The sequence below is a fragment of the Phoca vitulina genome, unplaced genomic scaffold (assembly GCF_004348235.1).
Source record: "Phoca vitulina isolate PV1807 unplaced genomic scaffold, GSC_HSeal_1.0 scaffold45, whole genome shotgun sequence".
NCBI classification, from domain to species: Eukaryota; Metazoa; Chordata; class Mammalia; order Carnivora; family Phocidae; genus Phoca; species Phoca vitulina.
In genome coordinates, this window is record NW_022589748.1 from 3,108,449 (window position 1) to 3,134,377 (window position 25,929).

Genomic DNA, 25,929 nt, shown 5'->3' on the forward strand with positions numbered 1-25,929 from the left:
GAGTACATCTACTCCATCTTCTTCTAAGAAGTGGAAATCTGCCACCTATTGTCTTACACCTGGCTCTGAGTATGCATTTTCATTACCTGTTCATCCCCTGTAACCACTTGAGTTTGAGACCCCTGGCTTAGATTTTTTTTTAAGAGGTTGTATTTTTTTTTTAAATTTTATTTTATTATGTTATGTTAATCACCATACATTACATCATTAGTTTTTGATGTAGTGTTCCATGATTCATTGTTTGCCTATAACACCCAGTGCTCCATTCAATACATGCCCTCTTTAATACCTATCACCAGGCTAACCCATTCCCCCCACCCCCCTCCCCTCTAGAACCCTCAGTTTGTTTCTCAGAGTCCATAGTCTCTCATGGTTAGTCTCCCCCTCCGATTTCCCCTGATTGATTTTTCCCTTCCTACTGTCTTTTTTTTTTTTTAAACATATAATGTATTATTTGTTTCAGAGGTACAGGTCTGTGATTCATCAGTCTTACACAATTCACAGCGCTCACCATAGCACATACCCTCCCCAATGTCCATCTTGGCTTTTATAGTTCTGTGTGTTGGCCCTGGATCCCTTACTGGCAACCAAAATGAGAAGAAGGGAGAGGAGAAGAAAGAAACCCAAGGGAAAGTCAGTGGGGATAGGCTGGGGCTGAGGGCACTGCAGGGGAGAGAGGGACGTGAGACCTCAGTCCTCAGCTCCTGCAGGGTCTTGTGTCCTTACCTCGGGAAGCCTCCCTCTTAGGGAATGGAGGGTAATAGACTCTGTTGCATTCTAAGTTTATGTAAGCCTTGGGGACCTTATCATATCTTCATCCAAGCAGCACGAAGTTAAACAAAGCAGCTTTTGAGGCCCAAGGAGAGAGAAGTTGACTTAAGATAGTTCTCTATCAGAGGTTACTCAACCCTTAGTGTTTCTTGCCTTATCACTGACGGTGGCCACGCTCCCCTGTCAGCACGGTCCTGGGGCACTGGTGTTCTGACTCTGAGCTCCAACCCAAAGGACAGTCCTGTTGCTGAAGGGGCTCAAATTCCTTTGTGGGCTGATGAACAGCCCTGTGGGTGCCAGGTAGCCTTCTCTCCCCCCCCCCCCCCCCCCCCCCCCCCCGCCAGCCCAGTGCCTGCTTGATGGGCTTGTGACTGCAGAGGCCACTGTGGCAGGGAGGGAGGCCAGGCAGGGAGGCCAGGCAGGGCTTTTTCTCACCAAGGCTGACCACAGTGCCCAACTGGGAGCAAAGTAGGATCAATCCTGAATCTGGTATGGCCCGTTCCTTCCTTAGGGACCAGCTGGCCTAACGCAAACCCACCACTCCAGACTCCTGTTGGGAGGATGTCAGCAATTTGTCCACACCAGTAGATGCTTATTTGGGATTTGTATCAGCTCTACTGGTGTATGATGCTTCTGCCAGTAGCACCCTTCATGAGCTCACTAATGCCTCGTACACTGTTCTAGTGAATCCCACCATATTGCTTCTGATCTAGAAGCTGCTTTACAGCAAAAGAAGCAAGGGCAATGTCCTGAGAGTCCTGCTTTTATCACAGACCCCACCATCTAGAAGCATCTGGCTCTGCAGGATGATGCAGTGGCCTTTGGGGGACGGCGGTGACTCCACCCAGGAGACAACAGCCTGGGAGGTTGGACTGCCATCTGGCAGATGCTTCTACACCTTGTGCTGTTTCTCCTGTACGCAGAACACGTGTGCATTCACGGATCGCCCTCCTCCCCTGGTCTGCTAAAGAGGACTCAGTAATTGAGATGGGATTTGCTCCCCCATCTCATCAATTGGAAGGAGGAGGAATTGCTTGCTGGGGGAAAGACAATGTGGATATACATAATAAAGTGTTGAGGTGGGCAGGACAGGAACAACTCTTTAGACCGGGGCTGGAAAAGAGGTTTTGGGGGAAGCTTCTAGATCTGCTTAGGATCAGTTGTGGGGTGGGAGGTGGGACGAGTGGAGAGGAAAGGAGGTTCTCATCTGTTGTAGTAGACCACATATCTCCATACTTTTGACATGTTTCAAAAGGCAAGGGTGGGGTAGGGAGTTCCTCCATACTTCTAGGTCGTGCTTTGTGAATGGGACATCAAGCCTGCTGAATTAGGTCTCCAGGATCTTGGTGTTATATGTGGATCCAGGAACTGAGGGGCAAAAATGGGGGCGGCATCACCCTGAGGAACACCTTATGGTCCACTCTTAGCTATTTTGTGTTCTGAACTCTGCCGAAGAAGGAATGCTCTCGAGGGGGACTGCATGATCACAGGCCCACTACACTGGGAAGGAGGGGACCTCCTGGCCATTTGGGGTTCCTTGTGCCCCTATAAGAACAGGCCGAAGGGAATCTCTACAATGGATTAGGCGATTGACTCTGACCATGAAAGGTATATCAAGTCACAGTTAGCCAGAGGGGAGCAGAGGCAGTACTTGTAATACCTCAGGGACCCTCCTGAGCATCTACATTCTTCCATCACCACTGATAAATGTTCAAAGAAGCCCACCTCCAGGACCACCGAAGGCTAGGAGGCCCAGGAATGAAGGTCAAGCCATCTCCATGGGAGAAGAGTGCTGGCCCAGCCTCCAAAGCTGAGCCGTGGAGGGAAGGAGGAGGGGGACACAGCCTGGGATTTGCTGCAGAAACCAAGTTGGCAGCCCACCCACCATCTTGCCGCTACACTGTAAAATTGCCCTCTTGCCCTTCAAACATATCTTTTAAAGTTATGAGATATTTCAAACACACAGGAACGTACAAAGAACAATGTAAGAAACACCCACGGGACTCCACCACTCAGATCTTATTCCGCTAAAGCCCTTTTATGTCCCCTCACTATCCCTTCACTGTCCTGAAGTTGACATGCCATCTTCCTGTTCATGTTTTTATTTATTTATTTATTTATTTATTAAAAGATTTTATTTATTTATTTGACAGAGAGAGACACAGCGAGAGAGGGAACACAAGCAGGGGCAGAGGGAGAGGGAGAAGCAGACCTCCCGCCGAGCAGGGAGCCCGATGCGGGGCTCCATCCCAGGACCCTGGGATCATGACCTGAGCCGAAGGCAGACGCCTAACGACTGAGCCACCCAGGCGCCCCCCTGTTCATGTTTTTATGTTTTTGCCACTTAGCTCTACATCCGCTTATGATACTTAGATCTATTTTGTGCGTTAAAAATTTCACATAAATGGTCTTAGATTGCACATATCATTTTTCAGTTTGCTTTTTTCGTTGACCTTATGTTTTCAAAATTGATCCACGTTTATGCAAGAAGCTCTAGTTCATTCGTTGTAACTGCTGTGAAGCGTTCCATCAGGTGAGTGTACCACAGTTTCTATCTCTTCTCTCCACGAGTATTTGGATTGTTTCCCACTTTCGCTATTACAAGTAAGATGTGACACACATCTTTATAAATGCCTACAGGTGCATGTGTGTGAGAGTTTCTTTGGAAGCGAATTGCTGGATTATAAGGTATACGCACCTTCCACCTTACCAGCTACTTCTGGGGAGTTCCTATTGCTACACATCCTGCAATACTTCATAGAGTCAGACTTTTTATTTTTATATTTATTCATTTATTCATTTATTTATTTGGCCATTCTGTGTCAAGTGGCATCTCATTATTTTGTGTGCATTTCACCGGTTATTAGCGACATTGAACATCTTCCCATTTGTGTATCATTCATTTCAGTGTTCACTTCCGTGGGCTACTTTATTGATGGAGTTTGCTTTGTTTTCTATTGGAATGTTTGTCCATTTCTTACCAAGTTATAGAGCTGACATATTCTGAATACTAATCATTTGCTGCAAATATCTTCTCCCAGACCGCAGCTTATCTTTTCCCATTTTTATGGAGTCTTTTGCCATGCAGTTTCTTTTTTTGAGGCCTAAAGTACATTCAGTGAGGTCCTTAAGATGCACAAATCTTTTTTTCCCTCAAGGATTTTGTTTTTAAGTAATCTCTATACCCAGCGTGGGGCTCAAACTCACAACCCCGAGATCAAGAATTGCATGCTCCACTGACTGATCCAGCCAGGCGCCCCTAAAATGCACAAATCTTAAGTACAGCTTGATGAAATCTTTACATTTGTATGTACTAGGTAACCACCACCCAGATCAAGACAGCATTTCCATAATCCCAGAAGGTTTCCTGGTGTCCCTTCTCTTTCTTCTCCCCAGAGATGGCTACCTCTTTCACCATTGATTACTTTTGCTTGTTTTGATAGTTATATGAATGGAATGAGCATGTACTCATCTGTTTCTAGCTTCTTTAACTCAGTGTGAGGTCCATGCATGCTGTTGGGTGTGTCAGTGGTTGGTTCCCTCTTCATTGCTGTATAGTATTCCATTGCGTGACTATGTCACAATTCATATTTCATTTTTCTTTTGATGAGCATTTGGCTTGTTTCCAATTTCTTTTTTTTTTTTTAAAAGATTTTATTTATTTATTTGACAGAGAGAGGTAGCGAGAGCAGGAACGCAAGCGGGGGAGTGGGAGAGGGAGAAGCAGACTCCCCGCCGAGCAGGGAGCCCGATGCGGAGCTCGATCCCAGAACCCTGGGATCATGACCTGAGCCGAAGACAGATGCTTAACGACTGAGCCACCCAGGCTCCCCTCCAATTGCTTTTCTATTACACATGTGTCCTTGTCTTCCAGGTACATGTGCCTGAGAGTTTCTCTAGAAGCAGAAATGCTGGGTCATGGGGTATACATACCATTCACCTTATGAGGTATTGCCAAATGATTCTCTAAAATTATACCAACCAACACTCCCTGCAGCGTGTTGGAGAGTTTCTGTTGCTGCACATCCCTGCCAACACTTGGTAGTTTTGTTCTTCTGTGGATGTGAAATGGTAACTTACTGTAATTTGCATTTCTCTGATGGCTAGTGAGGTTGAACACCTTTCATAGATTCATTGGTCATTCCGATTATCTTCTATAGGATGCCAATTCATAGCCTTTGTCTGTCTTTCTGTTAGGTTGTCTTTTTCTTATAGATTTTGTAGAAGATCTTTATCTATTCTGATTACTAACCATTTGTTGGCTATGTGGGTTGTATAACTTTTTTATTATCTTTCATCAGGCCAGGTGTTTTTTTTTAGAGATTTTATATAATTTATTTTTTTCTTTTTCTTTAGGTAGGGCTAAGAGAGGCTGGGAGATGGGCTAAGTGGTCTAGAGGACACGTAGCTCTGTCCCCGGGGCCAGATCCATCCCATCCACCTCTAGTCCCGTCCCCATAGAGATTTTGTTCTTGAGTAATCTCTACACCTGATGTGGGGCTCGAACCCACAACCCCGAAATCAAGAGTCTCATGCTCTACCGACTGAGCCAGCTGGTCACCCTGATCATGCCAGTTTTTTAATGTGCCCAAGTTTATCAATTTTTTCATCTTTCATACCTTTTGAATCTTATTTAAAAATGCTTCCCTAGCTCCAAGAAAGAGATATTCTCCTCTATTTTCTTCTGAAAGTTTTATAATAGTTCTTTTCATTCAGATGAACTTAATTTTATTTAATTTATTTCTAGTTTATATATTTATTTCTAGTTTATATAATTATATATATTTCTAGTTTAGTTTATTTCTGGTATATATATATATATATTAGAATTTATATATTGACTATGAATATTTATATATTTTATATAATATATATGTATATAATATACTATGCTGGTCCCCAAGCTGTCCCAGTTTGTGCCTTTTTGGAATTTGGTGACCCTTATTTTGCTCCATGAGAAATTCCAGTAGGCATGCTATCTCTGCTCTCCCCAGTTCTCTTATATAGATATATTTTTTGACTTAAGTGAAACATGCTCAATTATTGTTGCCATCAATAAAAATAATCATATCTAGCACTCCTTCTGTCTTTAACACGGGGGCCCTGGTCTGACGGGAGAGCCATGGCCATGCCTTTGGGGAGAATTTTCTGGGACCACACAGGCCCTGCCCTGGGAAGCCTGTCTGAGGTATAAAAATATGAAGGAATCATAGACACCGGAATTTGCCAAACACATCAGCAGATGCCACAGCCTGGGAGGTCTGGCCCTGTCCGCAGCTCTGGGCTGCGCTGATAGAAATAGCCAGTGTGGCCAGGTGCTGTCGATTCCAGGGATTCTTGGGGAGTGATTTTGCCCCGGCTTCCTTTGTGGACACCTGCGCCGGGATAGTAAGATTTATGGTAGGTATCCTAGGCCTAAGATAGGGGGCTGGAGGCAGTGAAGGCAGGCGTGGGGCACCTCAGCTTCTCGTGGTCAAAAAGTGCCTGGCCCAGTTGTCTAAGAGCCAATCTGTGTCTTCTTTCCTCAGCTGTGACCACCCCGATTTGGCATCCCCTCCACCTTATCTCCTTACCTCGCTGCCTTATCTCCTTCCCTCTCCCTCAGGAGCCTCTTCAACTGGCCCACTGAGAACTGGTTCTGGGGTCAGCCGGGGTACCCAGGTCTTGCTCTGTCTCCGAGCAGGTCTTTACACTCACTGGGCGCTGGGCTGTGTTGGGAGCCAGCGAGGGTCGGCTTCGGGGTGGGCACCCGGGGCCTCCTGGGTGTGTGCGCCTGTGAGCATCTGTGGGTGGTGGGTGTTTACTTTGGGGTGTGTGTTGTGTATGTGTGTGTCTGTGTGGGTTTGTGCTTATGTGAGAGGGTGTGTGTTTCTCATCCAGGGAATCCACTGTTCCGGGTGTGGTCTGTCCTTTCCTGTGGGTGGCGGTGGGAGGTGGGAGGTGAGAGTGGCCAGGGTGGGGTTGGAGCTGTTTTCTCTTGGACCGGCCTGGTTGGCTGCTTTGGGGTAATTCCTAGGCTGTGCGGTGTCAGGGAGCCTGGGAGGGAAGAATGAGTCACGCCTCCCTCCCCACCTGCTCAGGGAAACTTCTTCCCTGTCCCCAGGGCCAGGTTTCACCAGAAGCCATAAAGAGGCCCTGCCCTGCCCAGGCTTCTTCCGTTTTTCGGCCAAGCCTGCTGAAACCGAGCCTGGGGGCTGCCTGGAAACCGTGCCAGGGGCGCTGCCCGGATGAGCCCCAGCCCTCCGGGCACTAGGCAGCCTGAGGCCCTCCCTGCACCCAGCCTCCTACTCTGTGCCTTGTCTCTTTACGAAGCTCTCTTTCTCCCCAGGGGCCTGGGGAGGCTGCAGCCTGTATCAAAGGCAGGGACTCGGCGAGGGGCTGGTACTGAGAGAGGGGAAGGGGCTGAAGGCGGGGTCTCAGATGGCCAGCTTGACCTTGGCCAGGCTACCTCTCCAATGGGCCAGGGTTTCACCACCTTCCCAGGCCCAGGTGGCCTGCTGTGGCCGAGGGGGTGATGGGGCAGGGGAGGGGACAGCAGGGGCCCTGACTCTGGAGTCCCCATCACCCCAGGGGCTCCTGGATAGCTCCCACCCCTCCTCCCCTTCTCACACAAGCCCACGCTCCCCCCACCTCCTTCCTGCCCCTCTGTGGAGGGACAGCAGTCCTCCCCATCATGTCCAAGCTCAGTTCTCAGGTCCACCCCTCCCGACAGACCCAGGACAGGGTACCAGGGCTGTAGTGCCATCTGCCTGCCCTGCGGCCCCTCCCCTGCTCCCGGGGCCACCCCATCACGTATGGGCTGCCCCCTTCCCGTGGACCTCACTGTCCTGCCCTGGGTGGTCCCCTCCCGACCCTCTGCTCCAGGGCCTCAGCCACACTTGCTGTGTCCTCTGAGACACCCAAGACGCCCACTTCAGGCCTGCCCAGCCACACCCCCCAACCCACGGCACCGGTCGGCTTTTATTTTCCATCATGATGAAAAATTCGTAAACCCCATCTATGGCTCACGATTTGCACTGCACGCCCACTCTCTGCTGAACCCCACTGGCCCCATCGCATCCCTGCCGGTCACGGTGCTCCCTTCCACTCCACCCGCCCGAGCGCAGGAGTGGGATTTCCAAACTCTGCCCCTTGGGCCCTTGGGCGCGGTGCCCCCTCGGGGCCTGCAGTTCCCACAAGCAAACACACGGGGGCGACTCCTGGGAGGGCGGCCTCAGACCCGGGACTGGCCCAACCCTGGCGGGGAGGTGGACAGCCAGCACTTGTCCTCGGGGTGCAGCGCCCCTGCCAAGGGCTCTGTCCGCTTGCTGGGCGTCCCAGCGCATTCTGGATGGGGGGTTGTGGGCGGGGGGTGTGGAGAGGCACCCTGAATTTCCACTGCCCTGCTGCGTGCCCGCACCCTTCACCCCAGCCCTGCGCCATCTCAGGCAGGCCTGACCCACCTGCAGCCCTTGAAGGCAGGGCCCGTGGGGTTCTGACTTTCCCCGCAGCTCCAGCGAGCTGGGGGCTCAGTAATGTCTTGGAAACGAGCGTGAGCAGACCTGACGCTTGTGGTCGTGGTTACACACTCCGGCTTTGCTTTTGGTCAGTTCTGGGTTCAGGTTCTGCCTCCACAAGCTGTGTGGCCCTGGGGAAGTCACTGCAGTGCTCCAAGCTTCGGTTTCTTCGGTGGTAGAACGCGCCGATATTACCAGATCGGAGTTTCCCGAGGGGTAACAGCAGCTGTGTGGGGACTGCCTGGCACCGGCAGGCACTGGGGAAGTGCTAGTTATTATTGTTTTTGAAGCAGCTTTATTATTTTTTTAAAGATTTTTTTTTTTTAATTTATTTGACAGAGAGAGACGGCGAGAGAGGGAACACAAGCAGGGGGAGTGGGAGAGGGAGAAGCAGGCTTCCCGCTGAGCAGGGAGCCCAATGTGGGGCTCGATCCCAGGACCCTGAGATCATGACCTGAGCCGAAGGCAGACGCTTAACCACTGAGCCACCCAGGCACCCCTATTATTATTATTTTTAAAGATTTTATATATTTATTTGACAGAAAGAGAGAGAGAGAGCCCAAGCAGGGGGAGGGGCAGAGGGAGAAGCAGACTCCCCGCTGAGCAGGGAGCCTGATGCGGGACTCGATCCCAGGACCCCGGGATCATGACCTGAGCAGAAGGTAGGCGCTTCACCGACTGAGCCACCCAGGTGCCCCAGTAAATAAATCTTAAAAAAAAAAAAAATAATAATTGCAGTGTAGGGACATAGCAGGCTTTGTTGATGCATTCATCCACTGATGGCCACTGGGTGTCTCCACATTTTGGCTCTTGGGATAGTAGCGCTATGAACATTCAGGGCATTACTATTACTGTTACTGACCTTGCCTCCAAGGCAGCGAGGTCTGAGCTCCCCAGCCTGGCCAGAACACAGAGACGAGAAAGAGCTTGGGAGGGTTGCTTTGGTACCAGACTCATTCCAAAGGGAGGCCGGGGGCTGTGGAGTTAGGTAGGGCAGGGGAGGCCACTTCCCATCAGCAGGGGAGCCCAGTGTAATCGGTCCGGGGCCAGGTGCTGGGGAGAGGCTGGGGAATCGAGGCATGGGTGGCCATGGGGCTGGGGACACGGGAGCTAGGAGAGCTCTTGTAGGTGTGTTTTGGGGAGGGGGTGGACAGTATCCGTGTGCCCCAGCCCTTGGGCAGCTCTGGGGCCCTGGCTTGCAGGGTGCAGGGTGGTGGGATGGGCCAGGCCTGAGGAGCTCCTGTCTTGTCCTGCCTGCCTGCTGACTGCACCTCAGCATCCCCACCCCGCACCCCTGCTTAGCTGCTGGGGCCCTCACCTCACCCACCTGCCTGTCTTCCCATACTCTCTGCCCCTCCTGCCTTCCAGACCTCTACTCCCTCCCCACCTCCTCCATATCTCACCACCTTTGCACCTGTGGTTTCCCCTACCTGGAAGGTGGGTGCCTCCTACCCACCCTCCTGATGGGTCCCTGAATTTTTCATTTTGAAGAATTGAAAACCTACAGAAAAGTTGCAAGAAGAGTGCAATGAACGCTCACCGTCCACCAGGTTCACCAGTTGCTAGTCTTTTGCTCCATTTGCTCACTCTCTCCCCTCCCCACACACATACTTTTTGTTTCTGACCCATCTGAGAGGCAAATACACCGTGAGAGTTGGCTGCCCCATAGTTCAGCATGCATCTCCTAAAACATGACGTTCCCCATTAGAGAGGTTCTGGAACATGAGCAGAACTGAGTACTGAGTCCTGCCCGCTTGCAACCTCAGTGACCCTTCACTGCCCAAGCAGGAACCAGAAAGGCTCCCTGAAGGAGGTGGGGCTTCGGCTCAGCTAGTTAGCTTGCTTGCTTTCCTACTTTCTTTTTAAAATAGACTTTATTTTTATTTATTTATTTTTTCAGTAGGCTCCACGCCCAACCTGGGGCTTGAACTCACGACCCTAAAATCAAGAGTCACATGCTACACTGACTGAGACAAGCACCCCAAAATAGACTTTATTTTTTGGAACAGTTTTAGATTTACAGAGAAATTGAGAAAATAGTACAGAGAGTTCCCGTATAATCCTCACACCCAGTTTTCCTATTGTTTTTTAATTATTTTTATTTTAATTCCAATTTTCCAGTTTATTAACATCTTGCATTAGTATGGCATATTTGTTTCAATTAATGAGCCAATATTGATACATTGTTATTAACTAAGGCCCATACTTTATTTTGATTTCCAGTTTTTACCTCTAAGGGCTTTTTTCTTCCCCAGGATCCATCCAGGATACCTTATGTCTGGTCATCATATCTCCTTAGGCTTCTCTTGGCTGCGGGACACTTTCTCAGCCTTTCCTTGGTTTTGGTGACCTTGACAGTTTTGAGGGGTCCTGATCATCAGATATTTTGTAAGATGCGCCTCTATTGGGATTTCTCTGATGTTTTCTCATGATTAGACTGGGATTATTTTGGGGCGGGGAGCAAGATCACAGAGGGAAAATGCTTTTTTTAAAAAGATTTTATTTATTTATTTGACATAGAGTTAGAGCACAAGCAGGGGGAGTGGCAGAGGGAGAGAGAGAGGGAGAAGCAGACCCCCAGCTGAGCAGAGAGCCCCACGTGGGGCTCCATCCAGGCCCCTGGGATCATGACCTGAGCCAAAGGCAGACGATTAACCTACTGAGCCACCCAGGAGCCCCGGAAAGTGCTATTTTTTTCAGAAACCATCCAGGCAATATACGACCAACATGGTTTCTGGCTATTGATGTTGACCTTGATCACCTGGCTGAGGCAGTGTTTGTCAGGTTCCTTGACTATAAATTTACTCTTTTTCTCCCCCTTCCCGTACTGTCCTCTTTGGAAGGAAGTAACTGCAGCCCACACTTGAGGCGAGGGGGTTATGCTTTCCCTTAATGAAGGTACAGCCTTTATGCTCAGTTTTTGGAACTTTTCTGCTCCGGAAATTTGTTTCTTTTCTTCCCTTTATGTAGCCAATCATTTATTTCTAGTAATATCTGCCTTCTTTTTTTCACCCGTGTTCAGTGATAACTAAGAATTCAGGAACTAGCCTTTTTTATTTTTTTAAGATTTTATTTATTTATTTGACAGAGAGACACAGCGAGAGGGAACACAAGTAGGGGGAGTGGGAGAGGGAGAAGCAGGCTTCCTGCTGAGCAGGGAGCCCGATGCGGGGCTCGATCCCAGGACCCTGGGACCATGACCTGAGCCGAAGGCAGATGCTTAACCGACCGAGCCACCCAGGTGCCCCAGGAACTAGCCTTTAATGGCTGTTCAGACACACGCAGGCTCCCCTTGGGAGAGTCAGAGAGCAGTACCTGGAAACCCCGCCTAGTTGGGGGGCAGGCGGCAGAAGCCACATCCACGCGCGGTGTGGCAGGTGCTCTGATGGGGGTGACCATAAGCATGTAGGTGAGCCCACGGGTCGCCCCTGAGCGGCCTGAGAGCTGGGGTTTGAAGGATGGGATGGGCTTTGCTGTGTTGGCAAAATGATGAGCGTGCTCCTCGGGCAGAGGCCCCGGTCTGTGCAAAGGTAGGAGGCTTGAGAAGGACGCGGTGTGCGCAGAGCGTGGTGATAAGGGACAAGTGGCTGGTGGACACGGTGGACATCAGGACATTAGGATATGTGGCAGGAGAGAAAGGCTGGGCTAGAACTAGGGTAGACTTTAGGGTCCGCTCCGGGAGGCGGACGTCATCTTGCTCACTTGGGGCACCGGGGAAGGCTAAAAGGCTAGTGTGTGTCTCACGGTCACTGTGCGCTTGGTGTGGAGGGTGAGGCTGGAGAGAGGCCAGCAAGGAGGCTGGGGAGATAATGGCTGGTGTGGGGGGTGGGTGGGAAGAGAGACAGGGCTGAGGCAGCAGCTCTCCCTGAGCTTGACCCCAAGGTAGAGGCCAAGGTCAAGAAGAGCCAGGGTTTGGTGTTCTGGAGTGGAGACAGACCAAAAGGATGGGGAAGAGGTGCCTCCTTTGGGATGCCATGACTTAGGGGGCTGTGGGCCACTTGAGAATGGGCCGTGACAGGGAAAGCTCCTACATGTGCTCCTACTATGTGCCCGGCAGCGCTATTCCCAGGAACAGAAGGTGGTACCTTTTAGGTGATGGCTATATGGTTCCTGGTCAGTGATTTCTGATTCCTCCGTGTAGCTGAGAGGCCACTGAGCCCCAGGCCCTGGAGGAGCCACTGGGCCTGGAGCCTGGAGGTTGCCATGGCAGCCAGGGCCTGGCAATGGCTGAGGGGACAAGGAGGGACTCGTGGGTGTCCTGGGACCGAGAGGATCCCTGGGTAAAGAAGGAGCTGCAGGAAGGAGCGAGGTTGGATTTCCTGCCAGCCGGCGGAGATGCTAAAGGCTGGAATAAGGTGAGTGAAAGAAAAGAAACGAAACTCGCTCAGGTGTGTTGTGGGGACCTTCCTACTGCCTGGGTGGCGAGGCCTGGGTAGGCTGCGCGGGGTGGGGAGAGCCGTGGAGTGAGGGTGGTGACACCTGGTGGCGGCCTGCCAGCCGCCCCTCCCCCCCCCCCCCCCCCCCGCCCCGGGCACCTGAGGCTCCCCCAGCCACTCTGGAGAGAAGCAGGGGTGTGCGGTGGGAGGGAAAGGCATGACTGAGTGCTGCAGGTGGGTACTCGGGCACCCGTCAAAAGTTCAAACCAGGTAGGTTAAGCCGTGCCATAAAAAGAACATTGAAAAAGAAAAAAGTTCAAACCTAAACACAAGTGTGGCTGCTCCGGGCTCGCCCCCTCCTCCCGCTCCCCAGCTGATGGGGCAGATCGGGTCGGGTGCTCTTCCTCGGAGCTAGACCCATCCGGAGCTGGGAGCCACGGGGAATGAAGGCTGCCGGCCGGGCTGGGTCAGTGGGTGCACCTGGCAGGAGGACCAAGAAGATCTTGCAGCTGGACCGACGGGGCCCGAGGAGGCGAGGGGTCAGGACCTGGGGGTGGGGTCTGCCCCATCGGGGCCAGAGGCTCGGAAGCCAGGCCTGGGGGGCCTCTGCAGCGGGAGGGAAGGGTAATGTGATCTCTGAGTCACCTGGGGTTGGGGTGATACCACTTAGGATCCCTAGACTTTGGATATGTTTTGTTCCTGGCCTGTCACTGCTGACTCACTGGCAACCAGCCTGGGAGTCCCCAGGTCAGCCTGCTGGTTTCTCTCTCCCTCTCGGTGTGTCATGGAAACAGAAACAGCTTCTCTGCTCTGTTGTCAGCAGGCGTGTGCCCTGCCCCGGCTGCTTGGAGGGCAAGGGTGCTGGGTTCCAGGCTCCTCGGAGGCTCCCACCAGCGGGGTGGGGAGGAAGCAGGTTGGGACGACCCCAGCCCCTGGCTCTGCCCACTGGAGACACGGCCCAGCCTAGCCCAGGGCCAGTGGGCTGCTCTGGGGGTCCAGGCTGGTCCTGGGTCAAGATGACCCCCCCCACCCCGGCCCCCATGAAGCCCCGTCTCCTCTGCCCTGAGGCTCCTTCATCCACCTGAAAGCAGGGATGCCATCCTGTCTCTCATTCTCCAATTAACCTGCCACACTGGCCCAGGTACCTACCCATGAGTCACAGCTGGCTGGGCCTGCCCTTGCTCAAAGTCTGTCTCTGGCTCCCCTGTGCCCCCAGACTCCTGGACTCGGCACTCAAGGCCTCCCCTGATAGGCCCAACTTGCTTTCCAGCCCAGCTCCATCGTCTGTTGGCTCCCCACAGAGGCCCTTCCCCCCCCGCCCCCCCCTCATTTCCCCCCTTGGAGAACTCTCTTCCACCTGTCACCTCCTCCAGGAAGCCTGCCCTGGGCCCCAGGTGGAGCTGGCCCTTTCCTTTGCAGAGTTCACATAGAGCTGGCCTTTCTGGTGTAGGAAATTGTCTCTTCAGATCTGGGGGCCTTGAGGGCAGGTGCCGGCCAGATTCCCCACTGAGCTCCATGGCCAGCCCTGGGCCAGTCCAGTGCAGGAGAGAGGGTGGATGCAGAGGACAAGCCCCAGAATCAGGCAGGGCTGGGTGTGAATCCTGGTCTTGTCATTATTCTGGTGGCCCTGAATATCACATCAGTTCTCAGAGCCTCAGTTTTCCCATCTCTACAGTGGGAACGATGATACCCCCACATAGTTTTGTAGTAAGAGAAAATGATTTCCCGTAATGCTAAGGCCCTCAGCCTAGTGCCTGGCCCCTGTCAGGTATTTTGGGAAAGCTATTTGCTGACCAACTGACTGGAGGGGTCTGGCGGAAGCAGGTTCCCTGGCTGGGGAGGGGTGGGGCTGGGCAGGATTAACTCCTCCATCAGATTAGAGTCCTCAAGGATCCCTTGGCCTTTAGGTTCTCTCCTTCCACTGCTTCTGGAACATTGAAGACACAACCAGCAGAGACAGGGGCTGCCCTGAAGTGAGAAGGTGGGGCGCAGGGCGGGAGGGACAGGGGTGGGTGGGAAGGAGGTCTCATGCCTGGGGCCTGGGATGGACTTTTCTGAGAAGTAGGGGAGTGGCCCGCCTGTGAACGGCTGGACAGCAGGGTTGGGATGGTGAGGATGGCCACGGTCACCCATAAATATGGGGCTCTTTGAAATCGCCAGCCTGAAGCTGGGATCCAAGGCACAAATTTAATGGGAAGCAATTAAAAACTCACTCAGTCCTGTCCTCTCTGTAAGTCTCCCCCTCACAGAATCCTAGCTGCATCTGACCCTCTCTCTAACCAAGCACACTCAGGGGGCCCCCAGCCCCTCCCTAAGCCCCTCCCCCTCTCTGAACCCATCCCTGTCCTTCTGCTGGGGTTGGCCAGCCCGGCTTCTCTTCCTTGGAAATGCCACCCGCCCCCCCACTCGCCACCAGCCCACATTTGGCCCGGCCTGGGGGCAGCACAGGCTCAGCCGGTCTGGCCAGGCTGGGCACTCAGGCCTCCCATGCAGCCAGGCCTGTCATTACCCCACCCCAAGCCAGTGGGGAGGATGGCCACTGGTGTGGGCTGCCAGGCCGAGGGCCAAGGGCGACCTGCTCAGCTTGGGGCTGGGCCTCCACTTCCGAGCCCAGCAACTGTGGCTTTCTGGGGCTTCTCCTCTGGGCCCACCAGACCCCGGTCAGGGTGGCCAGAAGAATCTCAGGGGACCCAACTCCTGGGCCCTGACTCTGTGTCTTCCCTGAGCCTCCCAGAGCCTGGGAAGGAGGCCTCATCATCCTCCTTACCCAGATGAGGAAATCAGTTGAGAGAGTTCAGTGCCGTTGCCCAATGTCACAGAACGGGTAGTGTTAGAACTGGGACTCGACCCAGGGAGGGCTGGGGTTATTTCAGAGGGGAGCCACAAAGGGGCCACCATGTCCTCCCCCAGATTCTGAGAGTGCCAGCCCGGGGCCCAGCCTTCCCAGCGGAGCGGGATCCACCCTGGGGAAATCCCGGTTGCTGCCAGAGCCACGCAGGAGGCGGCCGGTCCACACCGGCCCGGGTCTGTTCTGGAAGCCTTGGAACAATGCAGGGGGATGCTCTGAAGTGACCTTGGTGACACAATGTGTAAACTCACCGAGGACCGTGACAATTCCGTTGCAGATTATTTACTGGAATTTAAACGTCTTAGAACTTAATGGCGTTGTCTCTAGTTTAAAAAAAAAAAGAACAGGATCTTAACTTGTGGCTGTGGGCTGAGAAGTTTGTGAACTTCTGCAGAAATAAATGGCTTTTTAAAAAAATATTTTATCTGTTAGAGAGAGCATGAGCCAGGGGGAGAGGCAGAAGCAGGCTCCCCTCTGAGCAGGGAGCACGATGTGGGGCTCCATCCCAGGACCCCAGGATCATGACCTAAGCCGAAGGCAGACGCTTAACCGACTGAGCCACCCAGGCGCCCCAGAAATAGTTTTGGACCAACTTTCAGCTAGACCAATTTTTGAGCTGAGAGTGAGGCTGTTTCCTTTTTGTCTTAAAAAAAAAATCTGCTTGATTTTATAAGGATCAAAATGTTATGTTCGGTGTGTGGGCGGGGTGGGGGGTGGGGGAATAATTTTGAACTGGCACCAGCTCACTGGTCTTAGTCTTCTTGTTCCCAGGAAATAAGGAGGAAAGGTCCTGGGACCCGGGTCTGCTTGGCCCATGGAGATTCTTCTGGCCGTCCTGGTAGGGGTCCAGTGGGCCGGGCGAAGTCCCTAGAAGGACATAGGCTCTGGGCTCAGAACGCAGCAGAATGGCTAGGTTTGGGTGGAAGACCGTAGCTGCCCTTTTCCTAGGGATGCCGGGGGAGTGGACATAAGTCACAAGGTTTGTGTGTGTGTGGGGTGGGGTGGGGACTTGTGATCCCAGGCTTGGCTGAACTCCTACGGCTCCGGGGACGAGGAGTCTTAAGGAGTCCCAGCTCCCACCTGGTGGGAGCGGGACCAGAGCCAAGGGGTGGCTCCTTCGTCCTCATTGGTAGTGCGCTTTCCAGCTGACAAGGCATTTTCACAGCCTCATCTCATTTGACAGCTGTCTTTGAGAGGGGAGGAGCACCGATGTCCTCATTTGACAAAGAGGGAAGTTGAGGCCGAGAGGGAAACCGGCCTCTCCAAGGTCACATGGCTGGCAAGAGGCTTTTGAGGCGGGCAGGGATGGGTGAACAGATGTGGGGAGAGGGCTGTCCTTGAAAAAACCAGCATGTATGATAATAATTCTATCGGCATAAAACTAGGCAGTGAATACTGGGAGAAAGAAGAAGTAAGTGCCAACCCAGCCCTGCTCACCTCAGAGGCGAAGATGATGGATAGCAGACCCATTAGATGTCACAGTAAAACGTTGTTCAAGCTGTTAGGAGCGGCAGACTCCGGAAGCCAGAGCGTGTGCAGGAAAAGTGTCCGGTCTCTGCTGGTGTTTTTCCTGCAGCAGGTGGGCGGGACCCCGCCAGGGCCTCCTGGCCCAAGTCAAGCCTCCACAAATATTTCTCCAGCTCCACTCATGTGCAGAGCTGCTCACGGTCTCGGGGGACCTCCTGTTCCTTCTGCACACCTGGGCCCATAGCCCCATCCGGGCTCCCCATAGACCTCCCCTGCTCTGGGCCTGCCCTTCGCCTGGGCCCCCCCTGCATCTGCCCTTCCCCTATGCTCAGCCCCTCCCCCACCTGTGATAAGCTTGGCTGAACTGGGCAGGGAAGGACAGCTTCTTAGTCACTTCTTTGGGCCCCAGGTGGAAAGTTCTAGGGCCTGTGTGCCCCCCTCCCCCACTCCTATTTCTCCAAGTGCCAGTTGGCTGTGTCACAAGAAAACAAGGGCAGGAAGTTGGCAGGGGCGGGGCGGGGCGGGGGTCTGGCCACCTGGCCAACCCACTTCTGGACTCAGAAAGCTTACTGAAGGGCTGGGACCATGGATGAGGGGCATCTGAGTAAGGAGGCTCTGATGATGGAGTGCCCATCCTGTCCTGGGCAAGCCCTCGGCCTTCTCTGGGCCTCGGTTTACCCATCTGTACCAAGACTGTAAGAGTCCCTGCCCTACTTACTTTCGGGCAGGCTGTGATGAGGTCATCACAGGAAAGCACTTATTGTCAATCTCGAAGCGTACTTATCTCTGTTGTTGAGCCCGCAGGCGTCCGCGTGTGCTGTTCCTCTGAGCCTTGTAAGGAAAACCCGGGAGGTGTGGTCCGGGCAGAAACCATCCCTGTTTGTGTTGGTGTGTGTGCCTGTGGGAGGGGGGTGGAAGTGTAGGGGAAGGTGGGGGAGGGCCTTTGGGAACCAGGAGAGTGCCTTCTGCCTTAGTGCCTCGAGCATTCATTGAGCACCCCTGCTTCTGTCCTCCGGGAGCCCCCAGCCTCAGAGAGGGGCCACCCACAACGCAAGACCTCGACTTCCCCACCACGCAGGATTGTCCCAGCCGGCCCTGTGATTAGTCAGGCCATCCGCATGGGATCTCAGAGGCCTCCCGTGTGCTCAGGGCTCACAGATGACTCCAACCTAAATCACTCTAAAGCACGCACACTTGCTGATTCTCCCGGAGCAAGCTCAAGGACACGCGGCCACCCCAGGGGGCCGAGCTTGGTTGCTGGACAATGCTGTGAGCTCAGGGAGCCATGTTGGTGGGGACCATGTGGAGGGTGAGGGGTTCCCTTGATCTAGCCAGGATGAGTGAGGCCCAACCCCTCTCCCCCAAAAAGACCCCCCCAAACCCTGCCCTGCTTTCTTTCACCTCCATTCAGTTTCCAGAGACATCTTTCTAAGGTGTGTGGACCCCTCTGCCTGGCATCCAATGCCCTTGCCGATCCCGGGGCTGGGTGATCTTTGGGGCAGAGGTTTCTGGCCCTTTCTCTCCGGCCCCTCCCCCACAACCCCAGGGTCTGGTCAGACTGGATTCCTCCAGGTTCCTATAACTAGCTGCATTTCCCCAGCTCCGGTACCTTTGTCCTCCATGCTGCTTCTCCCCAAATGTCCTCCTTCACCCAGACCTGCTGCCTTGCACAACTCCCAGGGGCCCCATTCGTGCTGATTCCTGCCCTCAGTGCCCTCTGCACATAACCCGAGACTACAGCCCACCCCCCACACCCCCCGAGTTGTGCCCTGCGGCTCCCCTTCCCTCCTAAGCCCTCTCCCCAGTGCCCCACCTCCATCCAGTCTGAGCTCTTTCTCCCCTTTCCAGGTCTCATGGGACTTTGCCCCCATCCTGGCTTTATCTGACCACCGCTGTGTGTCTTCCCTGAGTAAACAGTCTTTTGCTGGGCTTATGCTCCCAGGGCCTGGCCCATGGCTTGCTCTCAGTGACCTCCCCCACTCAGTTTGGGCCCAGTGGCCTCAACCCCAGCAGGAACTGGCTGAAACTCTCCTGGTTGGGGGTGGGGGGGACAGGCTTCCTTCTCTCTTCAGCCAAAAGACCTCCTCCTCTGGCAGGGCCAGGAAGCCTGGTGGTGGGAAGGGAGGAGATAGCAGGGGACAGACCCAGGAGTCCTGGTCCCCCAGCCCCTCGTTCCCCAAACCGCCCTCATCAAGCCCACACCAAAATTGCTGGGGAGGCAAGTGCCCGGATAGTGAGACTCGGAATAGTAGTGATGGGGCCAGAGGGGACGGTGATAAGGACAGGACTATACAGTAATCAGGGTGGAGCCGCTCTTTGACATTCCCAGGACTTCATCCTCAGACCCTCTCCCTGACGGTCCCCACCCTGTCTGCCCACCCAAGCCTGGAGTGAGGGAGCCCTGAGGTGTGGGGATCCTGGTGTTCAGGACCCGACCGTGGCTGGGGCTGCCTGCCCCATGCGTCCAGGTGCTTGGGAGCTGTGACTCAGTGTCTGTCTCCAGGCTGACCTCAGCAACGGGCCCGGGGGCAGGGGGAGAGGGCAGTTTCCCCCGAGACTGGCTCTCCAGGATCCTGACTCAGGGGCCCAGGGCTGAGGCCTTGAAGTGCCTTTGTTGGCCCGGGTTCAGGAATCCAGAGAAACTGGTCAGGGGGCAGGACCCAGGGACTGAAACCCCTCCCTCTGCTCCCGCCCCCACCGCAGAGCCATATAACCGCTCCCGGTATCGGGTGCAGAGCCCCTGGCTGAGAGGAACCGTTTAGGTGCACTGGCCAGGCTTGGGCTTCTGACTCCGGAGAGCTGGGGAGCTGATCTGACGTGTCTGGACTCCAAGTGAAAGTCTTCCCTGTGGACGCCGAGGGTCTGTCCTCCGCGCTTGGATTCCTACAGCCCCCAGGGCCGGACCCCCACAGCCTTCCAGGTCCTAGAGCCCCGCAGACGCTGAGCCATGGCCTCCATGGGGCTGCAGGTGATGGGCATCGCGCTGGCCGTGCTGGGCTGGCTGGGCGCCATCCTGAGCTGCGCGCTGCCCATGTGGCGCGTGACAGCCTTCATCGGCAGCAACATCGTCACGTCGCAGACCATCTGGGAGGGCCTGTGGATGAACTGCGTGGTGCAGAGCACCGGCCAGATGCAGTGCAAGGTGTACGACTCGCTGCTCGCGCTGCCGCAGGACCTGCAGGCGGCCCGCGCCCTCATGGTCATCTGCATCATCGTGGCCGTGCTGGGCGTGCTGCTCTCCGTGGTGGGGGGCAAGTGCACCAACTGCGTGGAGGATGAGAGCGCCAAGGCCAAGACCATGATCGTGGCGGGCGTGGTGTTCCTGCTGGCCGGCCTGCTGGTCATGGTGCCCGCGTCCTGGACGGCCAACACCATCATCCGGGACTTCTACAACCCGCTGGTGGCCTCGGGCCAGAAGCGGGAGATGGGTGCCTCTCTCTACATCGGCTGGGCCGCCTCGGGCCTGCTGCTGCTGGGGGGGGCCCTGCTCTGCTGCAACTGCCCGCCCCGCACCGACAAGCCCTACTCGGCCAAGTACTCCGCCGCGCGCTCCGCCCCAGCCAGCAACTACGTGTAAGGCGACTCAGCTCTGTCCCGCCGGCTTTGTTCCTCCCTGGACTGAAGGCGCAGCCCGTGAGCCCAGAATGGCCCCAGGGCTGGGCAAGCGGGGACTGAGCCAGGCCATTGGTCCGGCAGCCCTCAGCCCCTTCTAGCCCCCTTGGACACCGACCTGAGGCCCCCTCTACTCCAGCAAGGATGGACAGAAAGAGACTCCTGGGCCACCCTCCGCTGAAGGGCCGGGGGATGCAGGAGAGGGGGCAGAAGTAACAGGTGTGGTGGGGGAGGGGGGAGCATGCTCCTGCTGGCCAGGACAGCTCAGCCCTGACTTTGCCTGGGCTCTGCCCCCGAGTGCGTGCCCTGCTCATGCCCGTGTCGGCCAGGAGATCGGCTGGGGCCTCGCTCCCCCACCTGACCGTGGAGCCAGAGTTGACACGGAGTTGACAGACGGGTTTGTAGGGGAGGGGTGAAGATGCTACAAACTGGTTTGGGTAGTGGTGGGGAGGAGGCCATGGAGGCTGCCCAGACAGCCCGCACCCCTTCCTGCCCCCACCCTGCAGCCTCAGGGCTCCACCTCAGCAGCCTCGGCCGCAGGACCCGGGACTCTTGGGACTTGCGACATCCGCCACCCCTGCCAAGGTCACTGGGCATCCTGGGGACGGCCCGGGGGCGGTCTCTCTCTGGCCTTCACTCCCGGGAAGTCCTGGGCCTTTTCCCTGCCTCCTCTGTGGTTTCTGTTTTGTAACTTAAGGAGATCTGTTTGTCATGGTAATTACTATTATTTTCTACAATAAATGGGACCTGTGCACAGGAAGACCGTATCGTTTCTGATTTCAGCCGTGAAGGTGGGCAGGGCAGGGCTAGAAGCCTGGGCAGGGGGTCGGCGAGGAGCAGGACCACTGTGATGTGGCCGGGACAAGAACACTTAAAAAAAAAAAAAAAAGTGGTTTTGAGGAATTGTGACAAATCAGAGCTGGCCCTCACCTTTGGAATCACCTTGCTCAAAACGCTTCGTTTGTTAAAAGGTAAAGCCAAACATAGGAAACACGCTGTGTGCCCAGAACCGTGGTGAAGGGTTGGGGACCCCAGGAGGGAGGCCAGGTAAGAACACTCAGCTCTGGGGAGTGGGCCACCTGCCCTCTCCCCCTCTTTGTCCCTGCTTTGTCTGGGAAGCCAGGCTGGTCCGCTCGCCCTCCAGGTCCCATGTCCTGGTCTTGGTCCAGGCTGTCCCTGCTGTGGGTCTGGAATGTCCTTTTCCCTTTCTCCAGCCCTCTGAATCCTGCTCGTCCTGAAGGCCCAGCTCCAAGGCTCCTTCCTAATGAGCCTCCAAGACACACCTGGAGCCGAGCTTTCTGACTCTCTTTAGAAATGAGAATCCTGGGCACGTGAAAGTATTTGGTCAAGGCCAGAGGCACGAGCACGGGTTTCCTGGTCCTCCAGTTGGGGTGAGAGGACCTGCCACCATGGCAGGAGTCACAATGTCACATGTGTGGCCCTACCACGCCTGGCTCAGGGACGGCCTGGGGTGGGAGCCCTCTCTGTTCCGTCTCTTCTCACTTCCGTCCTTCTCAGGGACAGATGTCACCTTCCTGGGGGACAGAATCAGAGCCAGAGGCCTGCGACCCCTTCCGGGACTCATTTAATAGGCAGAACTCCCTGAGGGGCAAGGTTGGCACAGGGGCCCCATTTTACAGATGAAGCAGAGGGGGCCCAAGGACGGGCCTGGCTGAGGTCACGCGGAGGGTCAGAGGTCAGCGGGGGGCTGAGGACTGGGCCTCACTCCCTCCACCTGGGCCACATCCTGCTTCCGGTACAGGTAGACAATGCCGGAGATGAAGCCATCACGGTCCGAAGTTCCAGGCCCCACCTCAAGCTCGGAGGTGGCCAGTTCCCACCGGTCCACGGGCCAGGCCACCAGGCGCTGCCACGCCCCGGCCTGCTCCAGCCCGTCCAGCGTGGCCTCCAGGGCCTCCTGGTAGCGCAGGTTGGATGGGTTGGTCCTGGTGGTCAGACACACCAGCCCCCCTGGGGAGGGGGGGCGGGGGAAGGTGGGTGGGGGAGGGGCAGGAGCCTTGGTTCCAGGCTCGAGGCCCACCCCTTCCTGGGAAGGTTGTCCCTTTCTACTCCTGTCCTCAAGGGCATATATCCTCTCAGCTTTGTCCCCGGGCCAGCCTTTCCCCACCTCCATACCTTGGGGGCTCACCGTTCCTGCCCCAAGAATACCCTTCTGCGCCCTCAGCCTGACAGCCTCCTATGCACCCTTCCAGGCCCAAGTGTCCTTTACCCTGGGAATTCTTGGCTTAATCCCCTGGACGGGAGGGCTCCGTCCTCACTGCTCACCCAGCCCCTCTGCCGGAGGATGAGGCTGTGTCTGGGGGCACAGGAAGCAAGCACTTTGGACCTCGGGCAAGTCCCCTCACCTCTCTGAGCCTGTTTGCCCGGCTTACAGAGTGGGGCTGATTCCCCGGGGTCACAGGAAGGACTACGTAGTCATTAAGCACTGGCTGAATGAATAAATGACCTATCCCTTCGGGTCTTCTCCAGGCACCTATAGCATGCCCAGTGTGGGCTCAGATACACGTAGGAGAGATGGTGTCTGGAGGGCTTCTTGGAGGAAGGGGTGAGGAGAAGTAGGGCCCTGCGCGGTGGGTGGATGGGGCTCCATGGGAGGAAAGGCTCCAAAGCAGGGAAGCCTGTGCCACGTGGGCAGACAGACGGGGCTCCGGGCAACTGAGGGGCCTGACGAGCACGGGCTGGGCTGGTTCTCATGGGAGCTTCCTGTTCTCTCGAGCCCAGTCCTACCTCTCTGACCCCACTCAAGACCCCGCTTCTATCAGCCTGCACGGTTCCCTGAGGCCAAAGCCTGCCCAGACCTGCCCAGGCTTAGCCACGGGTCCTGCTGGGCCCAGTGGGGGCGAGGGGGGCAGGGAGAAGATGCAGTCTTGCTGCACCAGGGGCACCTTTGGGGCTTGCCGACCCCGTCCCGCAGCCGAGTCAGGGCCCCACCACCCTCCCGCTCCGCCATTCCCCTTTCTGCCCATGACTTCCTGCGGCTGTCTGCCTGACTTCTTGTTTCCGCCTGTGGCCGCCTTCTGGGTGGGCTGCCCTCACTCCCCGGCCTGGCCCGCGGAAACACCGCTCTTCTCTCACTGCTCCCCTGTGGCCCGGCCCTCTTCCCCGGGCCCGGCCTGGGGTGCGGCGGGTTGGTGATGGAAGCGCAGAGGGCAGGGTGTGTAGCACCAGGAGCGCAGCCCAGCCGGGCACAAGGCACAGGTTGGAGCACAGTGAACACAATCCTCAGCTGCACATGAGCCCGCGTGGGGAGTTTACAAAAAGTGCCCACTGCAATCCCGTGGGGGCTGGGGCCCTGCCACTGCTTGGAGGCGAGGAGCCAGAGCCAGAGGGGAGAGTGGAGCTGTCCGATGGCTAAGAGGCCAGCTGGCTACCCATCTGCCCTGCCCGTTTGCCTGGGTCTGTTGCTGGTGGCCGCCGGTGGCTGGGATGGGAGGCTAGGCTGTGTGACCCCGGGCAGGCCCCTGCCCCTCGCCTGGCCCGAGAGGTTCTGAGGCTGGTGTCTGTGCGCGTGGTGAGGGGGAAGGTGTGTGCACGGGTTGGATAGGCCGCTCCTCACCTGGCTTGGTGACTCGCAGAAGCTCAGGTATGGCACTGCAGGGCACCTGGCCGTCACTGAGGGCACCCACTATCAGCACTGCATCGAAGGTCCCTATGCAGAACGTGGAGATGTGTGTGGGGGTCTGTCTTTGTCGTGGCCTCGTGATACCCAGCAGGAGGGACCAGGCCTGCTAGGGCAGGTGTGGCCCCATCCTGGGCTGACATCAGATCATGGGGTGGAGTGCTAGAGAGAGAGGGGCTCACAGGGGCTCAGAGAGGGTCTCAGTGAGGCTTTGGGGGGGCTCAGTGGGGGAGGGGGCTTGTGGAGGGGGATGGAGGCTGGGCAAGAGAAAGGTGCCTGGGTGGGAGGGAAGTACCTTCAGAACTGGGCAGAGGCTCCTGGCCCAGAATGCAGAGGCTGAGGCGCTGGTAGAAGCCACGGGCTCGGGCCTGTTCCAGCATCTCTGGGCTCCCATCCACTCCATGCAGCTGGAGGAAGCCCCGAGCCTGCAGCTGAGATTGAGGGGGGCGGGGACTCAGTCACAGTTCACACTTGCCATCTCCCAGCTGGGTCCCTGCACCTGGGGAGGGCAGTGGGCCCCGCTGTAAATGCAGTCCAAGTATTTGGGACCAGTGAGTCTGAGGGGGGAGGCAGAGTTCTGGGGCCAAAGTTCTGGGTGAAAGGAAATTTGAACAAATGGGGAGCTGAAGAGAGGGCAGGGGATCCAGGGACGCCTCACCTCGGCAGCCACCAGGCCGGTGCCACAGGCCACATCCAGGATCAGGGCAGCATGAGGTGGGCCCGGAAGGGCTTGGGTAAGGCAGTCCACTGCGAGGCGTGGGGCACGGTACTGCAGGGCGGCCACATCCTGGGGACAGAGTGCTGAGCCGATGGGCACCCAGTGCCCCACTGGGGGACCTCCATGTGGGGTTGTCTAGGAGTCAGCCAGGTCAAGCTGTGTGTGTGTGTGTGTGTGTGTGTGTGTGTGTGTGTGTGTGTGCAGGGCTGGGACTCCAGCATGAGATGCTTTCCTCTGCCCAGGGGCGAGGATTAGAGAGTCAGTGCACAGCCCACTGCTGGGAACTGCTCTGCCAGCCAATGCCGCACTCTCTCCTTAGTCCATAGTGACCCCTCAAGAGGCACCTCCTCCAGGCAGCCCCTCTGCCTGGGCTGCAGTCCCAGGGTGGGGAGGTCTTGGTTCCTGATTTCTAGGGGCTGCCAATGTGGAGCCATGGGGCTAGCCAGAGGGCAGGGCTGCTGTAGGTGAGCCAAAGAAGGGCTAGTCCTTGAAGGGGGCAGGACTGCAGGGGCTCACCTCATTCTCACAAGCCACCCTGGGGTGATGCGAGGCTAACTCTTCCCACTTTACAGATAGGAAAGTTGAGGCTGGGCGAGCAAGAGAGGTGGAGGTGAGGAGCCTGGCCAGTTTACCTGGTCATAGTCCGGAGCCCAGCGCTTATAGAAGTGCAGCTTGTTACCCAGGTCGGTGATGCCGTGTAAGACCCCCACCCGGGCGCGCGCCTCAGACAGGCTCCGGCCCTCCTCCTGAGCCATCCTCCTGCGGGGACACAGCCTGGGCATCTCGAGGCCCACTGCGATCTCTCCCATTCAACCCTCCACCCGCCAGGCCATTTCATAGGCGGTGACAGTACACACAGGGCGAGACTGGACACGTGGGCTTCAGGGCTGGGGGGAGGGTGCTCCCCGCAGCGGGAGGGAGGACCTGCCCGCACCTCCCCACTCCCAGTGCGGTGAGCCGGATTCCAGCGCCAGAGGGATCTAAGGACGTCGGGGGTCAGA

At 56.0% G+C, this 25,929-nt stretch overlaps 2 protein-coding genes across 2 annotated transcripts; one reads left to right on the forward strand and one right to left on the reverse strand.

The window, feature by feature from the left end:
* Positions 1 to 19,468: 19,468 nt before the first annotated feature.
* Positions 19,469 to 21,321, forward strand: CLDN4 (claudin 4). Its single transcript, XM_032431100.1, has one exon. It carries the CDS (start codon positions 19,906 to 19,908, stop codon positions 20,533 to 20,535), a length of 630 nt encoding a protein of 209 aa, XP_032286991.1. The 5' UTR covers positions 19,469 to 19,905; the 3' UTR covers positions 20,536 to 21,321.
* A 621-nt stretch (positions 21,322 to 21,942) lies between these two features.
* Positions 21,943 to 25,929, reverse strand: METTL27 (methyltransferase like 27). Its single transcript, XM_032430888.1, is given in 6 exon segments — positions 21,943 to 22,419; positions 22,421 to 22,541; positions 24,148 to 24,240; positions 24,506 to 24,641; positions 24,869 to 24,997; positions 25,561 to 25,929. Coding segments are annotated over 6 exon segments (783 nt in total). The 5' UTR covers positions 25,738 to 25,929; the 3' UTR covers positions 21,943 to 22,292.